Below are 20,783 nucleotides of genomic sequence, written 5' to 3'. Positions count from 1 at the left end.
AAGGCTGCCTGGGCTCCCCCCAAAGTCCCTCCAAGCCGCGGCTGGGCTTTTCAGCGAGCCTGGGGGGTCCAAGTGCTTACCCTCTAAAACCCTTTGTCTCCCCCCACCTCGGCCTGGCTCGGGGGGGGGGCGCCCCGGGGGCGAGGGTTTGTGGGGCCGAGATGCCCCCTGCCTACTAGGAGCCCTGCGAAGTGAGATCCGAGATCGATGACTGGGGTAGGACAGAAGAAGCTTCTGCTGTGGGCGGCGGGGGTGGGGGTGGGGGTGATGGAGGGTGGCTGCGGACAGCGGGTAGGGGAAGCGCGAATGGGTTTATGGCAGAGCGCTGGGGTCATAGTCGGATTCGGGTTTGGGGAAGAGTTGTATGAGCAGCGCAGGAATGGCCTAGCTGGGGCAGAAGTCAGGATGTCCTGGCCTTCACGGTGGCCCTTCCCCGGGGACTCTGTCCACCCCCGCTCTGACCTCTCCTCTGGTTGGCTCATCGACTCTTGGTTCAGTTATGCTAAGTTCACTTGTGAATTCTCTGGCACCTCACCCCACCACCTGACCCGTACAGAGCTCCTGTATGGAGCTCCATACACTCCCCAAACCTGGCCTCCTGTGTCTCTGTCTCAATCTGGAGCCAGAAGACTGGGAGTCACCCTAGGCCCAACCACCCATGCTCATGCTGGCTCTTCAATATCACTGGAATTCATTCATTTCTCTCAGCCCTCTGCCTCTCCCTCTTAGCTCAGGCCACCATCTTTGTGTACCCGGATTGCTATGCAACCTCTTCATTGGCCTCCCATCTCCATCTAGTCTCACTCCTCCTACTGGCCTTTCTCTGCTTGGCCGCCAGAGCAGTCTTTCAGAAACCCAAGTCAGCCTCTGCTTAGGAATCTTCTATGCCTCATCAGTATCCTCATAATAGTTCCAAACAAGCCCTCCATGATCTCAGTCCTACCCAGGAGAATCTAACTCCTTTCAGGGCTTGGTTCAACATTCCTTCTGCCAGGAATACTTCCCTATGACTTCTTCACTGCCCAGCATGGGTTAGCAGCCCCTCCTAGGTACTTCCTTATACTTAGCATCCATTTACCTTCTTGTTCCCCCCGCTCTGGACAGGGTCAGTGTCTGATTCACCCAACATATAGTCTGACACATCATGAGCATGAAAGTGCTCAAAAGATGTTTGTCTAATGAATAATTAGATACAGCACTCCGGTTGGACTACAAGTTCAGGGAAGAGGGCTGTGCCAGAGAGACAGTTTTGGAATTTGTCAGAAAAGACTCATGATTGTAAGTAGAACCATGAGAAAGGGTAAGATAATTCAGAGCAAATAAGGTAGAGGCCAAGGACAGAACACTTGCTCTTAAGGGGGAAAGATTTCTGTACCAAGTAGGGTCAATTTTGACTTAGGTAACACAAATCCCACATAAGAGTCTCAGAGGAAACAGCCCAAAGCTGGAATGTCAGCTCTGCTCCATAAAGACCTTCCAGATGTGGCTCTTTCCACTTACTGCTCCAGCAACCTCTCAGTATGCCTCTTGTCCTCATGGTTCAGAGTGGTGGCTAAAGCTCCAGCCATCACATATGCATTCCAGACAATGGTTGAAGACAAGGATGAAGAAGAGGGCAAAGGATCTACACCAGTTCTCTTTTAAGGTAAGTTCCCAAAAGGTGTCACATGATACTTCCACATATATCCTATTAGCTAAAACTTAATCACATGACCAGACTCAGCAGCAAGAGTAGGCTGGGAGATGCAATTTTCATGCTAGGCAGCCACTTATCCAGCTAAGAACCAAGGGTTGCATCACTGTAGACAGAATAGATCCCCAGGGACAACTAGCTGACTCCATCATTAGAAGGGAGGCTAGGGACGCCTGGGTGGCTCAGTGTTTGAGCATCTGCCTTTGGCTCAGGGTGTGATCCCAGGACCAGGATCGAGTCCCACATCAGGCTCCCTGTGAGGAGCCTGCTTCTCCCTCTGACTGAGTCTCTGCCTCTCTCTCTTTCTCTTATGTCTCTCATGAATAAATAAATAAAATATTAAAAAAATAAAAGATAAATAAAAGGGAGGCTAGATGGAGAAGCAGAGCACTGCTGGGCTCTGTGCTAGGCACTTTACATATCTTATCTTACCCTAACCTGAGTAGCAGCTATTATTACCCCCACTCGTGGAGAAATTTGGAGAGTTAAGCAGCTTGCCTAAGGACACATAATGACCCTTGGTGGAGCTACAGTTGAAAACTGTCTTTTCCCGGTATACTGGTCTGGCTGGAAAATCAGGAGAGGGTGGGTCCTAGGAGCTGTTGGAAGGAAATCTTTCAACAAAGGAGGGCTTGGTCAACAGTGTCAGGCTGACAGGCCAAGCAGGATATGGGCTGAAGTGTCTGCTTTGGATTAGGCAGCAAGGACGCTGTTGGTAACCTTGACAAGGGCGTTTAGGAGAAGTGAGGGTGGGGCTGGAAGCCAATCACAGAAAATCGGATACAGAGGGAAGTATAGAAGTGTGAGTCTTTCTGGAATGGTGACAGTGAAGGAAGAGCAGGCAAAGCCACAGAGGAACCAGGGCCAGCAGGCAGAAGGAAGGAGCAAATGTAGTAGGTGTTGGTGGAGAGGAGAGGCAGTCTCTGCTGGGAGGCCTCTGGGCTGGATAGAAGCATTGGATACAAAGGAGGAATCTCTGATCATTCAGGAGGGAAGGAGGCAGGAGGTGCAAAAGCAGGTAGGACTGGAGAACGAAGGGAGAGAAGAGGGAGTTCCTGTCTTGTAAAATCTGAAGGATGGTTCTTAGCTGAGGAAGAAGGTAAAAAGTCAAGGGCCTGAAAGATGGGGGTGGGGTGGGGGCGGGGCTGGCCTATGCCGCCCACTATCATTCCTTACTGCCACTGGCCACTACATATGGTGATTTAAATTAATTAAAAGTAAATAAAATAAAAAACTCAGTTTCTTGGTTATACTAGCCACATTTTAAGTATTTAGTGGCCACATGTGGTTAGTGAATGCTGTTCTGGGAAGCACAGATAGAGAATGTTTCCATCATTGCTATTGGACAGCACTAGTCTAGATAGGGTGTGGTGATGGGGGTTTCCCAGAGACCCTGCCTGGCCATAGGTCTTGCCACTGCAGAGCTCCTGGACAATCATTCCACACTGTCTCCGTTCAAGACCTTCCTCCTCCCTTTGGGATCCCCTCAGGTCTCTCCCCTGGCCAGCCATCCCCTTTCTTATTCCTGCCTTCATGAGGCCACTCTGAGGGTATGTGCTTGTCCGAGTACCAGGCCTCTCAGTGTATATGGAGAACCAGAAGGAGGGGCATATGGAGGACCAGAAGGAGCTCCAGGGTTGGGTACAGTGACCCACAGACAGAGGTGCGTTGACCTCTAGCACTGACACTGCTGGGCTCAGGGCGTAAGTGTCAACTCACCACTATCTACTGAGAGATCCAGATGACCCCAAAGATCTCTCAGCTCAACCCTGCATTCCAAAAAGATGGGGATACCCAGTGTCAGAGAGGCAAAAGTGCAAAGGCAGAAGTTTGTCCTCCTTCCTTTTATTGTACTCCATCACTCAGGTTCCCCAGACCTTGTGTCAGACAGAATTGGGCACGCCTGAGGTGCCGAGGCTGGGCCACAAGCAGGGAGCCCAGGGCCCTGCACCAACCCCAAGGTAGCTGAGTAAGGATTCGTGGCTAGAAAGCACTGTCCTGGCCTGACACACTTGAGGAGAAGCATATCCCTATGGAGGTGTTGTGGCATGAACCATGCATCTGTACTTGAGGGCATTGGTATATTCAGATGGTTGTGTTTGCAGGGCCTGAGTGTGGATGGGGGGGCGGTGCATGAGGATGAGTGTGTACGTGAGACACCATATGCCTGCAAGGACACCACACACCTACTCAATACCTGCATCTGCCAGCTCATGCAGGCCCAGGCTACCTCCGATAGCCAATCAGGAGTGGTTCTGAAATTTCAGTCTTTAAAATGGCCCAGGGAGTTTGCCATCGCTGCATATCTGTGGCCTGCCCTAGAGATTCTGAGGTCTGATGTAGGCCCAGGTGCCTGCACTGTTGATAAGCTCCATAGGTAAATCTGGCGCCAGTAAGAGGGCTCAAGCAGAGCTGTCCAACCGAACTTTCTGTAATATTCTATGTAGTCCAATATGGCAGCCATTAGACACATGTGTCTATTTAGCAGTTGTGATGTGGCTAGTTTTAGGAGCTGAATTTTTTGTTTTATTCAGTTTAAATTAATATTGATTTAAATGGTCATTGTGGCTAGTGTCTGCCATATGGGAGAGCATGGATCTAGAGACATGAGGCCGTGCGGTGCATGAAGGCCCAGAGAGAGAAGCACACAGCTCTAATAGAAGAGCGAGAGAGGAGCCCTGCCTAGCTGCAGTCCCTCTAGACCAGGAGTGGCCGAGGCTGGGGCAGAGCTCCTTTGGGGATTGTGGAGTTGGGGCCAGAGCCCAGATGTGCACAGGTCTCTCCCAGTGGCCACTCTGAGCTGCCAAGACCTAGTGTCTGCTTGGCTAAGAGGGTGGAGAACTCCTGTGGAGACCGCTCTGTCCTGGTTGGGACCCCACCGAGGCCCCTGACCAAAGCTGTGTCCAGTCAGGAGTCCGGAGCTGAGGGTCAGGATGTCTTCATGTTCTCCTGCAGGCCCAAGGTGGAGCTGGTGGCTGCGGGGTCATGTTCACCCTGTGTAAGCATTGGAAGGGAAAAGAAGTCAGCCCCAGGGTAGCAGCTGGCCCCCCAACACAGACATGTGGGCCCAAGGCCTCAGAAAGTTGCAAACTCAAGGAGTTCTCTTACCGCCCCTGGCCCCATTTGCTCCGCATACTTGAACTTCTTCTGCTTGTAGTAGTGCCTTTTGGGCAGGATGTGGAGCAGCAACAGGTCACAGAGAACCGTGGCCTGAGGGCAGGGAAGGGGCAGATAGAGCAGGGGGGTTGTGGGGGCAGGGACAGAACCCTCCACAGCCTGCATCAGTTCCTTCTGGCTGTGGGGGCCTGGAGCAACTCTGCCCCATCTAGACCTCAGGTTCTGGAATTGGGGAACAAGGCATTGCAGGTCCCTCGGGAGATCAAGACCACCCCATTCCACCTCTGTCGTGCCCCAGGTCTTGGCCTCGGTTTCTTCAGACATACTGTGGGTCTGGGGTGGTGGGGCAGGCTCAGTAAAGATGGGCTGAGAGATTTGTTTCCTCCACTGACCCCTTGACCCTAGCACTTACCACTCCAAAGATGCCAATCCCAGAGCCAATGGTTGTCATTGTGGGGATGATGTCAAACTTCCCAGCCTGGTGGCAGGGGCCAGGGAGAGAAGGATTAACAGTCAGAAGGAGCCAGGTGGGAAAGACCTTTCTCAGAAATCCCAAGGCCAGACCCGGGGTAAGGAACTCCCCCTTTTTTTGCCCTCCACCCCCACCACTAGCTGGCCCCACAGCCTGTTCCCCACAGCTCTAGCTCTACATGGGGACCCAGCGGCTTGTTAGAAACCCTGAGTTTTGACCTTGGCTCTGCCTCCCTGGACACAGGGAGGCAGTGGAGGAAGTGAGGTCACCAGCTGGAAAGACCTGCCCTCAATGGGTACCCAGGTCCATCTGTTATTAGAAGTAAAACTGCTGAATGAAGCCCAGTCAACTTCCTGTTGTCTATAACCATGGACACCCAACAAACACTCACAGGAACTAAGACTGTGTCTCTGGCTGTCCCTCACACTGGATTCTCACCTTGCCATCCACGAGAATGTCAAAGCGAATCCCAAACACCTTGAAGAGGTGCCGGTGATTGGTCCCATTTTCCACAAAGTGTCTGGCAAACCTTGGGGGAAAGGGTGAAGTTGTAGAAAAGGGTGATGGAGAACAGTTTGGGTCCAGTGTTCTTGAAGCTCAGCAGGAGCCCTCAGAGGTCCTTGAAGATAGTCCCATGGCCTCCAACATTACATAGAGAGGGAGTCCCAGGCAGGATCCCAGTTCTCATTCCAGAAATGCTGTATCCAACTCTCACCCTCAACCCAACCCCTCACTTCTGATGTTAGCGACCCCGGCTGGTCCTGGCTAAGGGGGCCTCAAGTGAGGGGGCTCAGGCTACTGAGGTTTTGTTTCCTGTGGGCTCCCTGCTTGGCCAATCCCAGGAGAATGAGAGTTGCCCAGCTTCCTCTGCTTCCTTTCTGGGGACACTTACTTGGCCTCAGAGGGTTCTGGGAGTAGAAAACCCTCTGGGGTTTTTCTGGGGTTCTGGGACACCAAGGAAGGGTGCACTGGTGGAGTCCTGGCAAGCACCTGAAATTGAAGCCTGGAGACAGGTTTTTCTCCTCGTACAGTCCATGGAACTCGTAGATGGGTTTGCAGTACTGCACATGCCAGTCCAGGTCACAGTTCCAGTCAATGGTGATGCCTACCACACCGCCCTGCAGGGACACAGGGGTTTCAGGACCAAGAAATTTGTCTTATGCTGATGCCAGCAATCTCTTGAAGGGAGGGACATTTGTTTGTTTGTTTGGGAAGAGGCATTGAGAAGCTGCTTCAGGATGGAAGTCCTGTCATCTTCTCTGGCCTCACCTCTCATCCATCACACATCAACTTTCTGATGGTTTCTAAAATACACCAAGTTCTTTCTACCTCAGGGCCTTTGCACATACAGCTCCCCTAGTTCCACAAGGCTGGCTCTTTCTTATCCTTTGGTCACTTTCCCTGAGAGGCCTTCCTTAAACACCACCTCCAGTCTAAAACGTGTACCTCTCATTCCCTCTGCATTTTCTCCTGGAACACTGGTTACTTTGAAATTGTATATTTATTTTGTGTGATTCTTTTATTTTTATTTATTTATTTATTTATGAGAAACACAGAGAGAGGCAGAGACACAGGCAGAGGGAGCAGCAAGCTCCCCACGGGGAGCCCGATGCAGGACTCAGTCTCAGGACCCTGGGATCATGACCTGAGCTGAAGGCAGATGCTTAACCACTGAGCCACCCACTTGCCTATTTTGTGTGATTCTTAACTCATCTCCTCTAAGACTATAAACTCCATGAGGGTGGGGCTGACTGTCTCATTGGTCACTGACTCCTGAGTGAAAGTCACAGCATGGAAGGCAAGTAAGTAGTGTTGAATTAAAAAGTGAGTCTGTAAAGATCTGGCCTCGTAAGAGAAACCTTGAGGATGCCTGGGCGGCTCAGCGGTTGAGCACCTGCCTTTGGTTCAGGGTGTGATCCTGGGGTCGTGGGATCAAGTCCTGCATCGGTCTCCCTGCAGGGAGTCTGCCTATGTCTCTGCCTCTCTGTGTGTGTGTCTTTCATGAATAAATAAATAAAATCTTAAAAAGACAAAAACAAAAAAGCTTGAGAGAATGAAGCTCCTTTGGGCAAGGTGAGAACTGGGGACAGGTGGGGCTAGGCTGAGCAGCAGAAGAATTGGTCAGAGCGCGAGTGCAGCTGGGTACCTGGGCAGGAGGTAGGTATGCAGTTATCTGTGGTTGATGGTGAGGGGTGAGAAGTTCCCAGTACAGGTGGCAGGGAGATTTTAGGAACAAGAAAGTCAGCTTTCTGGTTTTCTGTGTGGCTACGGTGTAAACTCCCTCCAGGGTTTGGCTTCCTGAGGCCTAAGGGCTGAACTTGTTTGCATATTTTCTGTGGCTGCTTTTACCCTCAAGCAGCTGACTTGAATGGCTGGAACAGAGCCCACATGGCCTGCAAAGCTGAAAATACTTACTTTTTGGCCCTCTAAACAAAGACTTTGCTGATCCCTGTTCTAGATAAATGCGCTGTGAGCAAGTTTTGTGTCTATGACTGATATCACAGAAAAGAAGCTGATTTTCATCCCTAAATAGGCACTGTAGAAGGATGATAACGATCACGTAGGAACATGTACACAGGGTTGCCACGTGCCAGGTAGTACTGAAGTGTCGTCCCATGAGTGAACTCACGCAATCCTCAAGATAACCCAATGAGCATGGTACTATTATCGTCCCGTGAGGTATAAGACGATAATAGTACCATTATTGGTACTATTGAGCAAAAGCTCAGACACACTCAAGGTAAGAGACTAGTCTGAGGTCACATTGCTCATTAGAGGCAGCAGAGCTAGGATTTGAACCCAGTCATGCTTCTGGAATTCCCAAGAATCCCCAGCAGAACATAGGATTTCTCAGGGTCATAGGGCATGGAATTCAAGTTGCTTTTATCTAATAGCTAAAATATGGTGTGACCTCAGCAAATATCCAGGTGATAATGTCTGCCCATGTCCATTCATTCCAGGCACCTCCTCTGTGTCAGGTCCATACCAGGCCCTGCTGAGGACTCAGGCTTGACCTTCAGGAGCCCCCAGTATTAGGGAATAAATCCATATATATGCCCAGCCCACACTGGAGGGGCTTGAAGAGGGCATTCTCTGGGACTGAAAAGCCTTCATTGACCTGATAATTCCAGGACCCAGCCCTCCTCACTTGCCTGGCACCATACCTTCTCAGCCAGGGTGCTGAAATTCTGTCCTGACTCTTGCACCACATAGCCGAGCTTGAAGACAGGGCACAGTGGGTGCAAGATCTTGTGATAAAGGCAGGTCTTCATGTAGGCCGCATCAACTTCTTCTACCAGGTTGCGTCTATATGGGGGTGAAGCAGAATGCCAGTGGGGAGGGTGTCCACCGTGCCCTGAAGCTCTGGGGATCCCTCACAAACTCCATAAACCACCCCCCTTCACAGCCCTTGGCCACTAAAGGTAGCCCACCCCAAGAGCCCAGCTCAGGCTTCTGCCTCCAGAGTGAAATCAGCAGGAGTGGAAGGTGACAGACAGTTGAGACCAGCTGGAGCAGCCCTGGACGAGAGGGGGGGGGGGGCTTCTGCATTTCTGCCTCCCTTTCCCACAAACCTGTTGACCTTGAAGCGTGGAAAGCTGATGCTGTTCTTGATGAAGAGAGTGAAGTTCTCGGCCTCTTGGAGAAGGGCAGGGCTGGAGGAGACTGCACTCACTTACCGTCCCCTCCCCAGGAGTCTGCCCAAAAGCCCACCAACGTTTGTTACCGGTGTGGGGGTGTGAGAACCTATGGGATCTTCCTGTGGCCTTGGCTTGGTTGGGGATGGGGTGCTATAGTGATGGACTCTTAGGCCCCCTTGACCAGGGGTCAGGGGGATCACTGGCTCGGACCATTATAGATGGGGTGAGGGAATCTTCCGAGGATAGATCCCCTTGGTCTGGGCTGGGGAGTTTTCTCCGAGCTCCCTGGTTGGATAAAGCATTACCGTGGGACCTTGTCATCCACCTCCACGGGACACCAGCCAAAGATCTCACATGTCTGCACAGTGTCATTGAAGGCCACGCACTTGCCTGTGCGGATGCCTGGAGCAAGGGAGGAACCGGTGGGTGCCCACTCCAAGCTGGGGATACAGAGGAGACCCCAGTGACAGGACACCCAAAAAGCGGCAGCCCGCGGACAGAAATGTGGCTAGGCCTGGACCAAGGGTGGGTTGGAAGGAAGGGAGAAAGCAAGAAGGCTTTCCTGGTGGAGGAAGCCTGGAGCTGAACAGGGGCTGTGCAAGGGGACAGAGGGGGATGGGAGGAGGCCAGCCTTACCTTGTGCCTTCCTCTCTGCCTTCCCCGGAGTGCAGCCACTGTCATTTCTGCATGTACCCCCTTCTGGATGCTAGGGGAAGGGAGAGTTGCTGGTCCCAGGTCCCTGGGGTAGTGTCCTAAGGAGAGCCCCTCATGCCCCCAGGGCCCTAGGGAGGTCTTGTGGCAGTCTTAGACAGTTTCGGGGTGACCTCTGCTTACAGCTTCCTTCCCTCAGTCCCCTCCCAGTATCCCTCTGGGCTCATGCCTACTGCCCTATGGCCAGTGTTACCTGGCAGGAAGGAGAGATGTTAGGGTTTGGGGGTTGGGTGGGCGCTGAGGGTCGGCATCTAGCTTGACACATAGCTGGGAGGGAAGCGTCTCCACAGCCAATAGCAGACTGTTACTTTGTGTGAATCTATGCCTAAAATTCCACCATCGCATTCCCCCGAGGAAGCCTATCTTTAATAACCAAGGGGACTTCCTCTTCCATGTTATTTTCCCCTATGGGTCCAAGAATTGGGGCGAGGGGACAGTTAGCAGTCCTCACCTCCGCACAGTAGCCTTGAACCTGCTGGAGGGTTGCGATGAAATTGGTCATGATCACGAAGGAGCTGTCCCCCTGGAAATGAGAGGCAGGGGAGGGAAGGGGAGGGCTCTGGGTTGGGAGAACAGCCCCCAAGAACCCAAGCACTGTCCCAATAGGCGCCTAGAATCCACATGATACCCAGCACCCTCCACACCCCATGATATCAGAGGGGGATGATATTACAACCCATTTTTGCCCCTCATTAGGGGAGCTGGGGCCTGGGCTAGTGCAATAGGGAGATTGGACAGAGCCCAAGCCCGCTCTGAGCCACCCTGTGGGTGGAAGGTATTACCCCTGAGTCAGCTCACCTGGGCTGGGAAGACGTAGTCAGCTACATCCCAGACCTGGGAGCCCAGGCCTGGGAGCTGTGTCACGGCTAGACCCTTGAGTTTCACAGACACGCTGCTGATGAGGCCACTTGAAGTCTGATAGCCCTTCTCGTAGACAAACACCCACCTGTGGGGGTGTTTTAGGGGTTAAAGCAGTCAGAGCAGGGTCAGGTCATTCAAAGATGGCAGGAGGCTGGGTGCTTTTCTGGCACCAGCTAGGTAAGTCAAATCCTTTCCCTTCCCATCTCCAGATGCATCTCTGAGCCACTCTCTTCTCCTAAAACTTCATCTTGGGTTGGGGGCAGGAGAGCATCACCTGCCTCCCCAAGCTGGCCTATACCTGAAGTGCCACCCTTCTTCTTACTGGGAAAATACTAATTCCCAGGGAGGAGATCCACTGAAGGACTCTTTCAGATCCTTTTCTAAGAGCAAGATTTGCTGGTGCCAGGAGGCCAAGCTTCTTGGACCATAATCCTCTTGCCCAGAGTACACTTTCCTGAGGTTCTCCCACTGAGAACTAGAAAAGCATGATGCCTGAGAACCTGGCCTTTGGTGCCCAAGAGGCTGGACTGGAATCTCAGCTACATTACTCATGGGTTCTGTGATTTTGGCTAAGTTATTCATCCCTCCCTGCCTCAGTTTCCTCATCTGTAAAATGGGAATAACAATAATAGTACTGAACCTGCTTGTTGTGACTTACTGCCTGTAGATCACTTAGAATGAGGACTGGCATGCAGTAAGCACTACATAGCCATTAGCTATGATTATCTCAGCCATGCTGGGAAGCCCTGGCAAGGGGGACTGGAAGGGAAACAGAGGGGGCAATTCCTATTATGTGGCCCCACATGAGGCCAGAGGCCTCCCAGCTTTTTTTGGAAATTCTGACCTTCCCTTCCCAGCATGAAGAAGCCCTGTTCCTTCGGGTTCTCCACTTTCAGTCTTAGAGGGTCAGTGAAACTGACCTCCTTCCTAGCCTTGGGTGTAGGGAGGATGGGCACATGACCACGGCTTGCCAATCAGTGTTCCACTGCCCTAGCAACAGTGATAGGTCCAAAGATGGACACACAACCTAGGAAGTTTTAGCAATGAGGCTAGGATTTTTCTGGGAATCACTGGGAAAGAGGCATCCTTTCTGCTGGGTAGCTGAGCAAGGTAGCGATGACCAGAACTATGGTTAGTCATCTTGCTACTTCACAAAGAGACTCAGCTTGAGAATTAAGCCAACCTAGAGGAAAGTCAGGCCAGGAGATGGAAGAGGGCAGCCTCCTGATTATGGTTGAGCACCTGGATCCAGCCATGTCTGAAGTATGATGCATTAGCTAATAAATTTCCTTTCTTTATTTAAGCCAATTTGGATTTGGTTTCTGTTGCTTACAACTGAGAGCCCTGGGTGTGGTCCATTTCCTTCAGGGAGGACTGCATGGAGATCCAATGTAACTGTGTTTGGGTGTGTGTGTCCAGTTGTGGTGACCATCAGAGTATGTAGCAGTGTACCTCAGGGAAATCTGTGAGCACACCTGTGGCTCTGAGCACCCAAGCAGAGCTCAAAGCTCCTTTCCGGTGTCCCAGAGCTCAGGCCTAGTAACGATTCTCCAGGCACCTCAGTCCTAGAGTCAGTGCTAGCTCTCTGGGGACTGTCTCCTGGCCCAGACCCCAGGAAATCAGCCCACCCAGGTCTTCCTCTCCTCCCCCATAGTCCACTCTTCTCTTCTCCAAGCCCCTCCCCCAGCCTGGCCCAGGAGGCGCCCCCACAGGCCTAAGCATGGTCACTGCTGCCCCCTGCAGGTCCCAGATGGCAACAGGTAAGGCATGCGAAAGGCTTCCAGTCTTCAGAGCTTCCAACCTTAGCCGAGACTGGGGGCATCACCTATCTCTACCCTCCTCAGCCTCTTTCCTCCAGGGACGACTCTGACTCCATGCCCAAGCTCAGAGTAGCTGCTCCTTTTCTGAGCCCCTGTGGGAGGGTCATGGGCCTCGTTCCTGGCAGCCCTCACCCCTGATGTCCCAATAGCCTTTCTCTCTTGGCCCACTACCAACTCCTTACAGTACAGATGGGGAAACTGAATCCTGTGACAGTGTCCTTCCGGAGTCAGAGGCCGACCCCGGGCTTGAGGTCCCAACCCAGGTCTCTGCCCCTTTGCACTGAGCTTCCCAGCACCAGCACGTCTGCCAGGAGCCGGAAGTATGCGGCCACAGCATGGCTGCGTGCTGGAGCTGATGCAACCACACCTGGCTATGTCGGCCCCTGCACACTGTCAACCCTCGGGGTGGGGGGTGGGGGGTAAAGTTAACCTGACACCAATGACTTCAGTTCTGATAATAACGGAATAACCATGGCTCCAGACCCATCCCTCCAAAGCTGTGCTTGCCTTGACCTGGACTTGCTGTCACCACCAAGGGGATCTGATGCCAAAGACACAAACATCTTCAGAAGTCTCTCCTTGTCCAGATATTATCTTTCTCATTCTTTCTACCTCAGCTGCAACAACCCCTTGTCCTGAGTTTCTGCTTCAACAGCCCCTCCTGGAAGATGGCACATAGTACAGTAGCCAAGAGTGCGGCTGCAGCTGTGTGAGGGGAAGGAAGCCAAGATTCAGGTACCAGCCCTGCCACTCACCAGCTGTGTGACGTTAGCCTCACCAGGCTGAAGACTAAACCTTTCTGAGTCCTGGCTTTCTAAATAAAACAGAGGTGATGGCACTTACTTCAAAAATGCTGCAGTTCGTTCAACAAATATGAGCAAGGCCTTCCCTGCACTGAACTGTGGGCTAAGCCCCAGGAAGAAAGCAAGTCTAAGGTGTATTCCCATGAGTTCTCATTAAGGAAATTAGCATGCAGTAGGCACTAATAAATAATCCTCTTGTTTTCACCGTCTCAAGTCAGTAATTCCTGCTTAAATGTCCACCTACCCCTATTGTCCTGGCTCCCATTCTCAGCCCAGGCAGGACCTCATGTAAGCTGTCTCAGGTACATCATGTCCTCAGATTTTTATCTCCACCTCTGCACTCTCCCTGGAGATCTAATTCCACACATTCATTTAGTGATTCAACAAGTATTTATTTATTGAGCCCTTAGTATGTGCCAAGCAATGTTCTAGGCACTAAAAATATAGAAGCGAACAAAGCCAACCAAAATTCTGCATTCAAGGAACTTACATACATGTCCATATGGCCCAACACTTTTGACACCCATTCCTTCCCCTTTCCCGGGTCCCTCACCCCAGACATCATGCAGAAACCTCAAACTCAACTCAAACCTTTGCAAAACAACCTAGCAATTCCTCAAAAAGTTAAATATGGAATTACTACTTGATTCAGCAATTCCATTCCCAGGTATATATGCAACAGAACTGAAAATATTCCCACACAGAAACTTGTATACAAGTGTTCACAGCAACATACATAAGAAACAAAAGTGGAAACAACTCATATGACTTTCAATGAATGGCTAAACCAAATGTGACATATCTATACAATGATATAGTATTCAGCCATAAAAAGAAAGGAATTAATGATACATGTTAAAACCAACATAGAAGAACCTTACAAATATTATGCTAAGTGAAAGAAGCCAGACACAAAAGGCTACATATTGTATGATTTTACTTATATGAAATATCCAGAGTAAGTGAAGTAGGCTGTAGAAAGAAAGAATGGGAATGATTGCTAGGAAGTACAGAGTTTCTTTCTGGAGTAGTGAACATGGAGTAGTGGACTAGATAATGGTGATGGTGGCACAACTTTGTGATTATACTAAAAACCACTGAATTACATATTCTTAAAGGGTGGGTATTATGGCACTTGACTAATACCTCGAAATAAAAATTCAGTGGGACCAACCTGAATGTCTCATGTCCCCCACAGAACTTGCCCCTCTGGTGCCCTCACCTTGGAGGATGGCACTGTTCCTACCGAATCCTCCTCAAACCCTGGGCATTATCTTACACCCTCATTCTCCATTGTCCCTACATTCTTTCAGTCCCTCTGTCCTCTTGGCTTTCATCTAAGGACCCAAAGGGGTTTTGCTGTGGGAGTCTGAGACATGAGAGGAGCCGTGGCAGATGCCACAGGAACTCTGGCTTGGGGATGGGAGGATAGGTTGTGGCTGGTGGGACACGAGGTGCAACCACAGGCAGGAGTTGACCAGACCACGCACATGCTATAGTGCACAGCAGCCTTGGGGAGGGGCAAGAGCAGACTCCAGGCGTGGAAGGGACTGAATTTAGAGCGTTTGAGTGTTTAGAGATCAATCTACATGTCATCTGCAGGTAAGCTAGGCTGACAATTTGTGTTTTTAAATTTGTTTAATGAGTCACCAACCTCTAAATACCAAGAGGTTCCTTGTGCCCATAAATCCCAATTTTCCACTGTTCTTGAGAAGTCAAATGTTCTGGCCATGCTGGGCCCATGGCCCTCTGCAGCGATGATGGGCACAAAGTAGGCAGTGGGCAGCCGCTCCACACATAGCTCCCTGGTGTGGGGTCCACCAGGGTGACTACTTCTGTCTTCCATGCTCATTGCTTCCACCTTGGCATGGCTTCTTCCTCTCCTCTTATCACTGCTGCCTCTTCACAGCTTCCTTGCCTCTGGCCTCCACCCCCACCAATCCCCTGCTAGATATCCTTCTGAGGCTCCCCCATTGCCTATAGGAGAAAGCCCATGTTCCTCAGCCTGGCATTCAGAATCAGTAGCTGTGCTCACCCCTCCACCCCCTTTCCCTTGGGTCCTTTCATGCTCCACAGCCCAACCTTAGAGACACTTTTGCTGTTCCTTTCCTGCCCCAGGACCTTTGATCACACTCTGCTTTCCAGCAGGAGTGCCTGGACCAGGTGGTATACAACAAGACTCTACCAACCAGGGTTTTTCATTTCCTTGGCCACAACAATCAGTTTTGTGGTAGGCACTTGACTTGATCCCTGCTGATAAGAGTTGGATCTAGGACTTTTGCCAGAACTCTGGAAAAGGAGAGTCTTATGCCCCAGAGATGGCTAAGCTGGTGGGATGTCAGCCTGGAGTTGCTGGCGGCCATTTTGCCACTATGAGGACAGAGAGACTGCCTGAGAATGAAGCCCAGAGGATAGCAGAGCTGGGAAGGGGAGAAAATCTTGGCCAGCTTCTTTGGAGAACCCAAATGGGACCAACCTGAACTCCCCATGTCCCTGCAGAACTTGCTGTTCCTGTGCTCTCATCATGGAGGATTCAACCAGAATCCAGACCTGAAGCCTGCATTGATTTTTTTTTTTTCAGTTACATAAACACTTCAAAATCCCTACTCTTCTCTAGGAACCAAAGGAGTCCTGGCTAACTCATCATCTACCCCTCACTTTTTCATTGCGTATCCTGTACCCCACTGCTGTCCCATGGATCCCAACACATCAATAGGCATAGAGAAGATGCTGTAGAAATATCCCTGGATGCAATTTCCCAGCAATAATTTGTATCTATCCTTATTTCTTATTGATATGCTCCAGGATCCATTTGAAAATATCAGAAGCATGCGAACTTCCCAAAAGCTCTGTATGGAGGTGGACAGGGGCACAAAGGGAAAGTCAAGAGCAGGCTTTGACTGGCTTATAGCCTCTAGGCCTTTTTGCTCAAGGCTGGTCCCACCACTCTGTCATCTCTTCCAGGAAGCCTTCCCAGGCTCCCCTCACCAAACAGCATTCACAAATCCCACTGGGATCCTCCAGTGTGCCGCAGCAGCCAGACCTCTCTCCTCTCCAAACCAGTGCCCTCCAGGCAAACACTCCTTGTTTGGACCTGCTAGATCATGGATGACGGCCCACTGCCTGTATACTGAGTTACAGAGAGCTCATCACCTCCCAGGAGACAGTTCTAACTGCAAGTTAACCATTTTAACTTGAGACAAAAAGAGTGACAGCTCAGCCCACTCGGGCCTCAGGCCCACTTGCTCCCTCCATTTGCCATGGACTTCCCAGAAGAGTGTGACTGATAGAAAACACAGCCTCAGTTTGCTTTCTCAGAGTCTGTTTGGGTTCTCAGCATCTCAGCCTCTCTGCCTCTGTCTTAGTAACTCACTGTTGCTAAGTCTCAGGACCTCTCTTCATTTGAGTGGTTGTGCTCCAATGTCTGTCCCTCTGTCCGGTTCTGCCTTTGTGTCTGCCCATCCCCATTTTGTTTGTGCTCCTGTCTCTGGAATGCAAGAGTCCCCTCTGCGCCCTTTGCACCCGATGGACCAGATAGTCAGACAGACCAGACCCCTGGGAAGGAAGCATCCCTCCTCAGGAATGAGCCTGTATTCAGCATCTTTAGAGGGGACCCCCTACCCTTGCTCCATGGAACAGGTGGGGAAACTAAACCTGAGATAAGACCATGTCAGGCCGGTTTCTGTCTGCAGCTGAGAGTCAGCAAAGCAGTGGCCAGTGGCCAGATGAGGGTGCCAGAGACAGCAGGAGTTGCAGTTGGAACAGAAAGTCTGGGCTTGAGGGTGGGGTTGTGCAGGGCCCTACCTTCCTCTCTCTGCTATATGACTTGGACAAGTCAGTGCCCCTCTCTGAGGATGTTTCCTTTCCACGGTATCAAGGACAACTTTGGAGCCATGCAGCTGGATTCAAATCCAGTTCAGCCTCTTTCTAGTTGTGGGATCTAGACTAAATTACTGTTTCTCTGAGCCTCACTGACACTGAGGAAGCCACCACAGCCATTCGGAAACTGAGTAGACTGTCCTTGGGAGGGAGGGAGGCAGGTCTCTGTTACTAGAGGTATGTGTTCAGGACTGGATATTGGCTTCGGGCCTACGGTACAGCTGGGGTGTGGTGGGAAGATTGTCACTTTCCCTCTGACAGTCTGTGAGCAACACCAAGAGGGCCCTGGCTCTGCTCTCACTGCTGACCTGAAAGCAGAAATAAGGAGCAACAGGGGCCATGGTGAGGACAACATTCTCCCAGCCTCTCCAGCTGAAGGATGGGCTGGCTAGGCCTGGGCAAGCAAACTCTCTTTCCCTGGAGGGTCAGGAGTGCAGCTAAGGGCGCACTTTTAGGCACATCCGGTGCCCAGTATCATAACATCGGTGTCCCATTACACCAAAGTTCTCAGAGCCCTTGTGAGGTGGGAAAGGAGAAGACAGTGCTGAGGCCTGGGCAGGGGGAGGGGAGGTCAGTCTAGCTAAGACTTGCTACTGACCTGCTATGTGATCTGGAAGCCCCACTACTTCTTTCTGGGCCTCCATTTTCCTCACAAGCTCAGATGACTTTACAGATGTCAAATTAGTCTGTGAACAGGAGGGAGGCAGAGGCCAAAAGGTGTCAGAGGGCTAGGTCCTGGCTTTGACTCCACCTGACCAGCTCGGAGGCCTTGGGGGCCAGAATGATATGGTCACTGTTTGGCCTCCTGGTCGGCCTGCCGTGGGCTCTAGTTAGCAGTCCTGGTTTGGTCCTATAGCAAAAATGGGGATGTGAAGACCAGAAGGGCAGGGCCCTCAGAATCACACAGCAGTGTAATACTGCCAGACATCCTAAAACCCCTCAGCAGGAGCTGGAACCCCTACTCCTTCAGTGGCCCTGGGGCCTCCAAGAATCCTCTGCAGTACCACCCTGAGCACATATGATACCCCTCCCGCCTCGCCCCCCAGGGCACAGACATTAGGTGCCCAGTCACCTCAGCCACATGATGTGCATATGTGGATACCCAGCCATAGGGACACACCCTGAAGCCACACCCAGTAGGCACATGCCCAGACACAGGAGAACATGTGCATCTACACAGAGCTCTAGGTATAACACACATGCATACACACACAATATACACATATGTGTAATCCCCTGCCAGGCCCATGTGGGCCCCCAGGACAGCAAGACTGTGGGGGAGTACCATCTGACTCTGCCTCGGCACTCCTGGGCAGGTCTCAAGATGCCTAGAAAGGAGCAGTCATCTTTGGGACCTGAACTGACCTTCAACCTCTGCCTGACATGCTACTGTTAAGATACCAGGGGTTCTGAATTTGAAAGTTTCTTTGCTCTGGGGGTCTTAGATATGTCAGGATGCCTTTAATTTAGGCAAGACAGGTGTGAACAGGGCCTGTCCCTCTTTGGTTTATAAAATGGGGTGTGGCCTTTGTCTCTTAGTAGTGGCCTGGCTTGGCTGGGAGGTCAAAAGTAGGACTCTCTGGTTGTAGTTCACTGGGGTGCTGGCCTCTAGCACGACTCACCACTTGAGAGACCGTTAACAGTGAGTCAGTTCCTTAGAACCTAATGGTTTTTGTTCACCATAAGGCCCAGGGCAGGATGTCCCCTCTTTACCTCAGTGTCCCCTTCTTACAGTAAGTTAGCAAGTTCCATTCCTTCTGAATAGCACTACGGTTTGTTAGGGAGGGTGACAACCAATGGAGAGAAAGAGGGGCTCTGTGGGGCCATGGGGGCATCCCAGAGGCTGGAGGAAAGGCCCAGGTTGGAAGCTGGTGCAAGAGGGTGGGAGGTAGGGGTAGGGGGCCCAGACTCACCCAATAACGTAGACCAGAACCACGAACTGGATCAAGCGGAAGACAACGCCCACCTTTTTGTTGCGCACGAGCACCATTCGGGGAGTGTCATACTCAAAGAAGAAAGCGGCCAGCTCATCCTGGAGCCGCTGGGCCATAGTGAGCCAGGCTGGGGGCTGAGAACTGAGCCCCTTGCAGCCTTTGCTCTTGAGGTGAACCAGGTGTCAACACCCAAGTCTATGGTGGAGCTTCTAGGGGCCTCCTGGCCCCTTAGGAAGGGTAGGGCAGGGCAGCTGGGGCCAGACGTCAGGAGGCAGGGGTCAGTTGAAGGCACCTGGGTTGAAAAGTAGAATCCTTAGGTGGTCAGAGCAGCTCTTGGCCCTTGGCAGGCGATGGACTGTGGGCCAGCCACGCCTGTGGACAAATAAATTCCCAAAGATGGATGGGGGCGGGGCTGGTGGGGCCACCCAGGCCCAGCCCCACTGCTCTGTCTGGCTCCGCCTGGGCCTTGCTGAGCCTCCGGAAACAGGAGCTGTTGGCAGGAAACCACGGGCCACCCATCAAAGATAAAGCTATCAGCCCCCCCCACACACACACCCCAAACCTAGTAGAACAGAACAAGGCCAGGACTTGGGGGCAGTGGCCTCAGGCTGAAGCCTTCTCCAAACCAGGAGCCCATCCCCATATCCAAACACCCTCCCCACTCTACCTGTGCCCCTAGGTGGGGAGCTCAGCCCCTGGGGGGGTTGCAGTCAGGAGAGCGGAAGAGGAAGTAGGGCCATTTCTGGTCCAGTTGCCAGATGCTTCCAGAGCCTGTGGCAGGATTCCCACTGCTGTCCTTATAGGCCAGCTTCCATCCACCTGTGTGTGCCTCCAAGTCCAAGCCTGGCCTGTGCCCAATCAACCTGAGCACTGGGCAGGCATCTCTGCAGCTCACCTCTCCTCTCTCATCACCTGTGCTGTCCCGGCCAAACCTCCACCTCCCTAAAACAAGCAAAAGGAAGTAAGTGCCCAGAAGATTCAAGGGCCATATCTGTCACACATTGCCACTGGGCTCCCTGAGACATAGCCCGGAAAGCCTGACATCAGACAGCCTGTTAATACCCGTGGCTCTGCTACTAGCTGCCTGCGAGGGCTTGGGTAATTTGCCTTACCAGACTGAGCTTGCAGCCTCATCTGTGAAATGGGGATGGTAATGGGATTTGCCTCATAGGTAGAGGCCTCAGTGGAACGGGTCCCAAAAACACTGAGGACAAAAACCTGAGACCACTATTAATTTGAGGTACAGTCCTTCTGCGGCCTCTGTCTTCAACCACAGCCCAGGGCCGGAATGCAAGGGCCCAGGGGGCTGGGGCAGGACAGAAGTCTCATGTTGGCTTTTGGAACCCTAGAGCTGGAGGCCCCCCCAGACCCAATGTCTTGTTTTGCAGATGAAGAAATGAGCTCAGAGAAATGAATTGCCCCAGCTCACCCTGGGTTCTACTGGAGGCCTCGGTTTGAAGCAGAATGGCCTTCCTGGCTGGCCCTCCATCCAGGCCAGGTGTCCTTGGGGCTTTCTTGGGACATGGAAGATGGAGGCTGGGTGTCCCAGGGGTGTGGGGAACTCCCCTGCAGGCCAACTTGCCTCACTCTGAAGGCTGATAGGAGTCTTCTTCCTGGAGGCCTTTAGCTGGGAAATTGTTCTCGGCAGGGAGCCAGGCTCCCAGGCTGGAAATCCCAGCTGCTTGTCTGAGTAGAGCTGCTTTCTGGACAGCAGTGGCCCCCACAGAGGGCAGGCCTGTGGCCCCTTCCAGCACCCTAGGCCATTCCCCCCTCTCAAATAGAACAGCCTCACGAATCTCAGGCCCAACTGTCTATCCAACATGACCTTCAACATGACCAGAACCATGTCCTGGGC

The 20,783-nt window shown here is 51.9% G+C and overlaps 1 protein-coding gene and 1 long non-coding RNA gene across 4 annotated transcripts; one reads left to right on the top strand and one right to left on the bottom strand.

Annotated features, from left to right (window-relative positions):
• The first annotated feature begins 34 nt into the window (after window positions 1-34).
• LOC121474268 lies at window positions 35-13,626 on the top strand. Its single transcript, XR_005983296.1, has 3 exons — window positions 35-216; window positions 1,545-1,645; window positions 12,930-13,626. It is a non-coding gene; the product is annotated as an uncharacterized LOC121474268 (long non-coding RNA).
• P2RX1 (purinergic receptor P2X 1) lies at window positions 2,028-20,713 on the bottom strand. 3 transcript variants are annotated; one of them, XM_041727246.1, is made up of 14 exons: window positions 20,358-20,713; window positions 19,596-19,870; window positions 18,908-19,300; window positions 10,430-10,577; window positions 10,083-10,154; window positions 9,557-9,626; window positions 9,226-9,322; window positions 8,855-8,935; window positions 8,447-8,588; window positions 6,273-6,400; window positions 5,721-5,811; window positions 5,223-5,288; window positions 4,802-4,903; window positions 2,028-4,687 (listed from the first exon to the last, which is right to left on the bottom strand). In XM_041727246.1, exons 3-14 carry the CDS (start codon window positions 19,042-19,044, stop codon window positions 4,622-4,624), a joined length of 1,200 nt encoding a protein of 399 aa, XP_041583180.1. In that variant the 5' UTR covers window positions 19,045-19,300; window positions 19,596-19,870; window positions 20,358-20,713; the 3' UTR covers window positions 2,028-4,621. The 3 variants fall into 3 exon arrangements, with proteins under 3 accessions (XP_041583180.1, XP_041583181.1, XP_041583179.1); XM_041727247.1 differs by having other exon boundaries at window positions 18,908-19,220; XM_041727245.1 differs by lacking the exons at window positions 19,596-19,870; window positions 20,358-20,713 and having other exon boundaries at window positions 18,908-19,452.
• Window positions 20,714-20,783: the final 70 nt, after the last annotated feature.

Source organism: Vulpes lagopus, chromosome 12 (assembly GCF_018345385.1).
Source record: "Vulpes lagopus strain Blue_001 chromosome 12, ASM1834538v1, whole genome shotgun sequence".
Lineage (NCBI taxonomy): Eukaryota > Metazoa > Chordata > Mammalia > Carnivora > Canidae > Vulpes > Vulpes lagopus.
Note: the sequence above shows the minus strand (reverse complement) of the source record. Positions and strands in the feature narration are given on the sequence as shown.

Bases quoted from the DNA above. Each gene is read 5' to 3' on its own strand.
- P2RX1 (XM_041727246.1), bottom strand. From the start codon at position 19,044: ATGGCCCAGCGGCTCCAGGATGAGCTGGCCGCTTTCTTCTTTGAGTAT. The intron at 10,578-18,907 runs GTGAGTCTGGGC...ACACCCCCACAG, and splicing joins GTTCTGGTCTACGTTATTGG to GTGGGTGTTTGTCTACGAGA. The intron at 9,323-9,556 runs GTAAGGCTGGCC...CCCTTGCTCCAG, and splicing joins GGCAGAGAGGAAGGCACAAG to GCATCCGCACAGGCAAGTGC.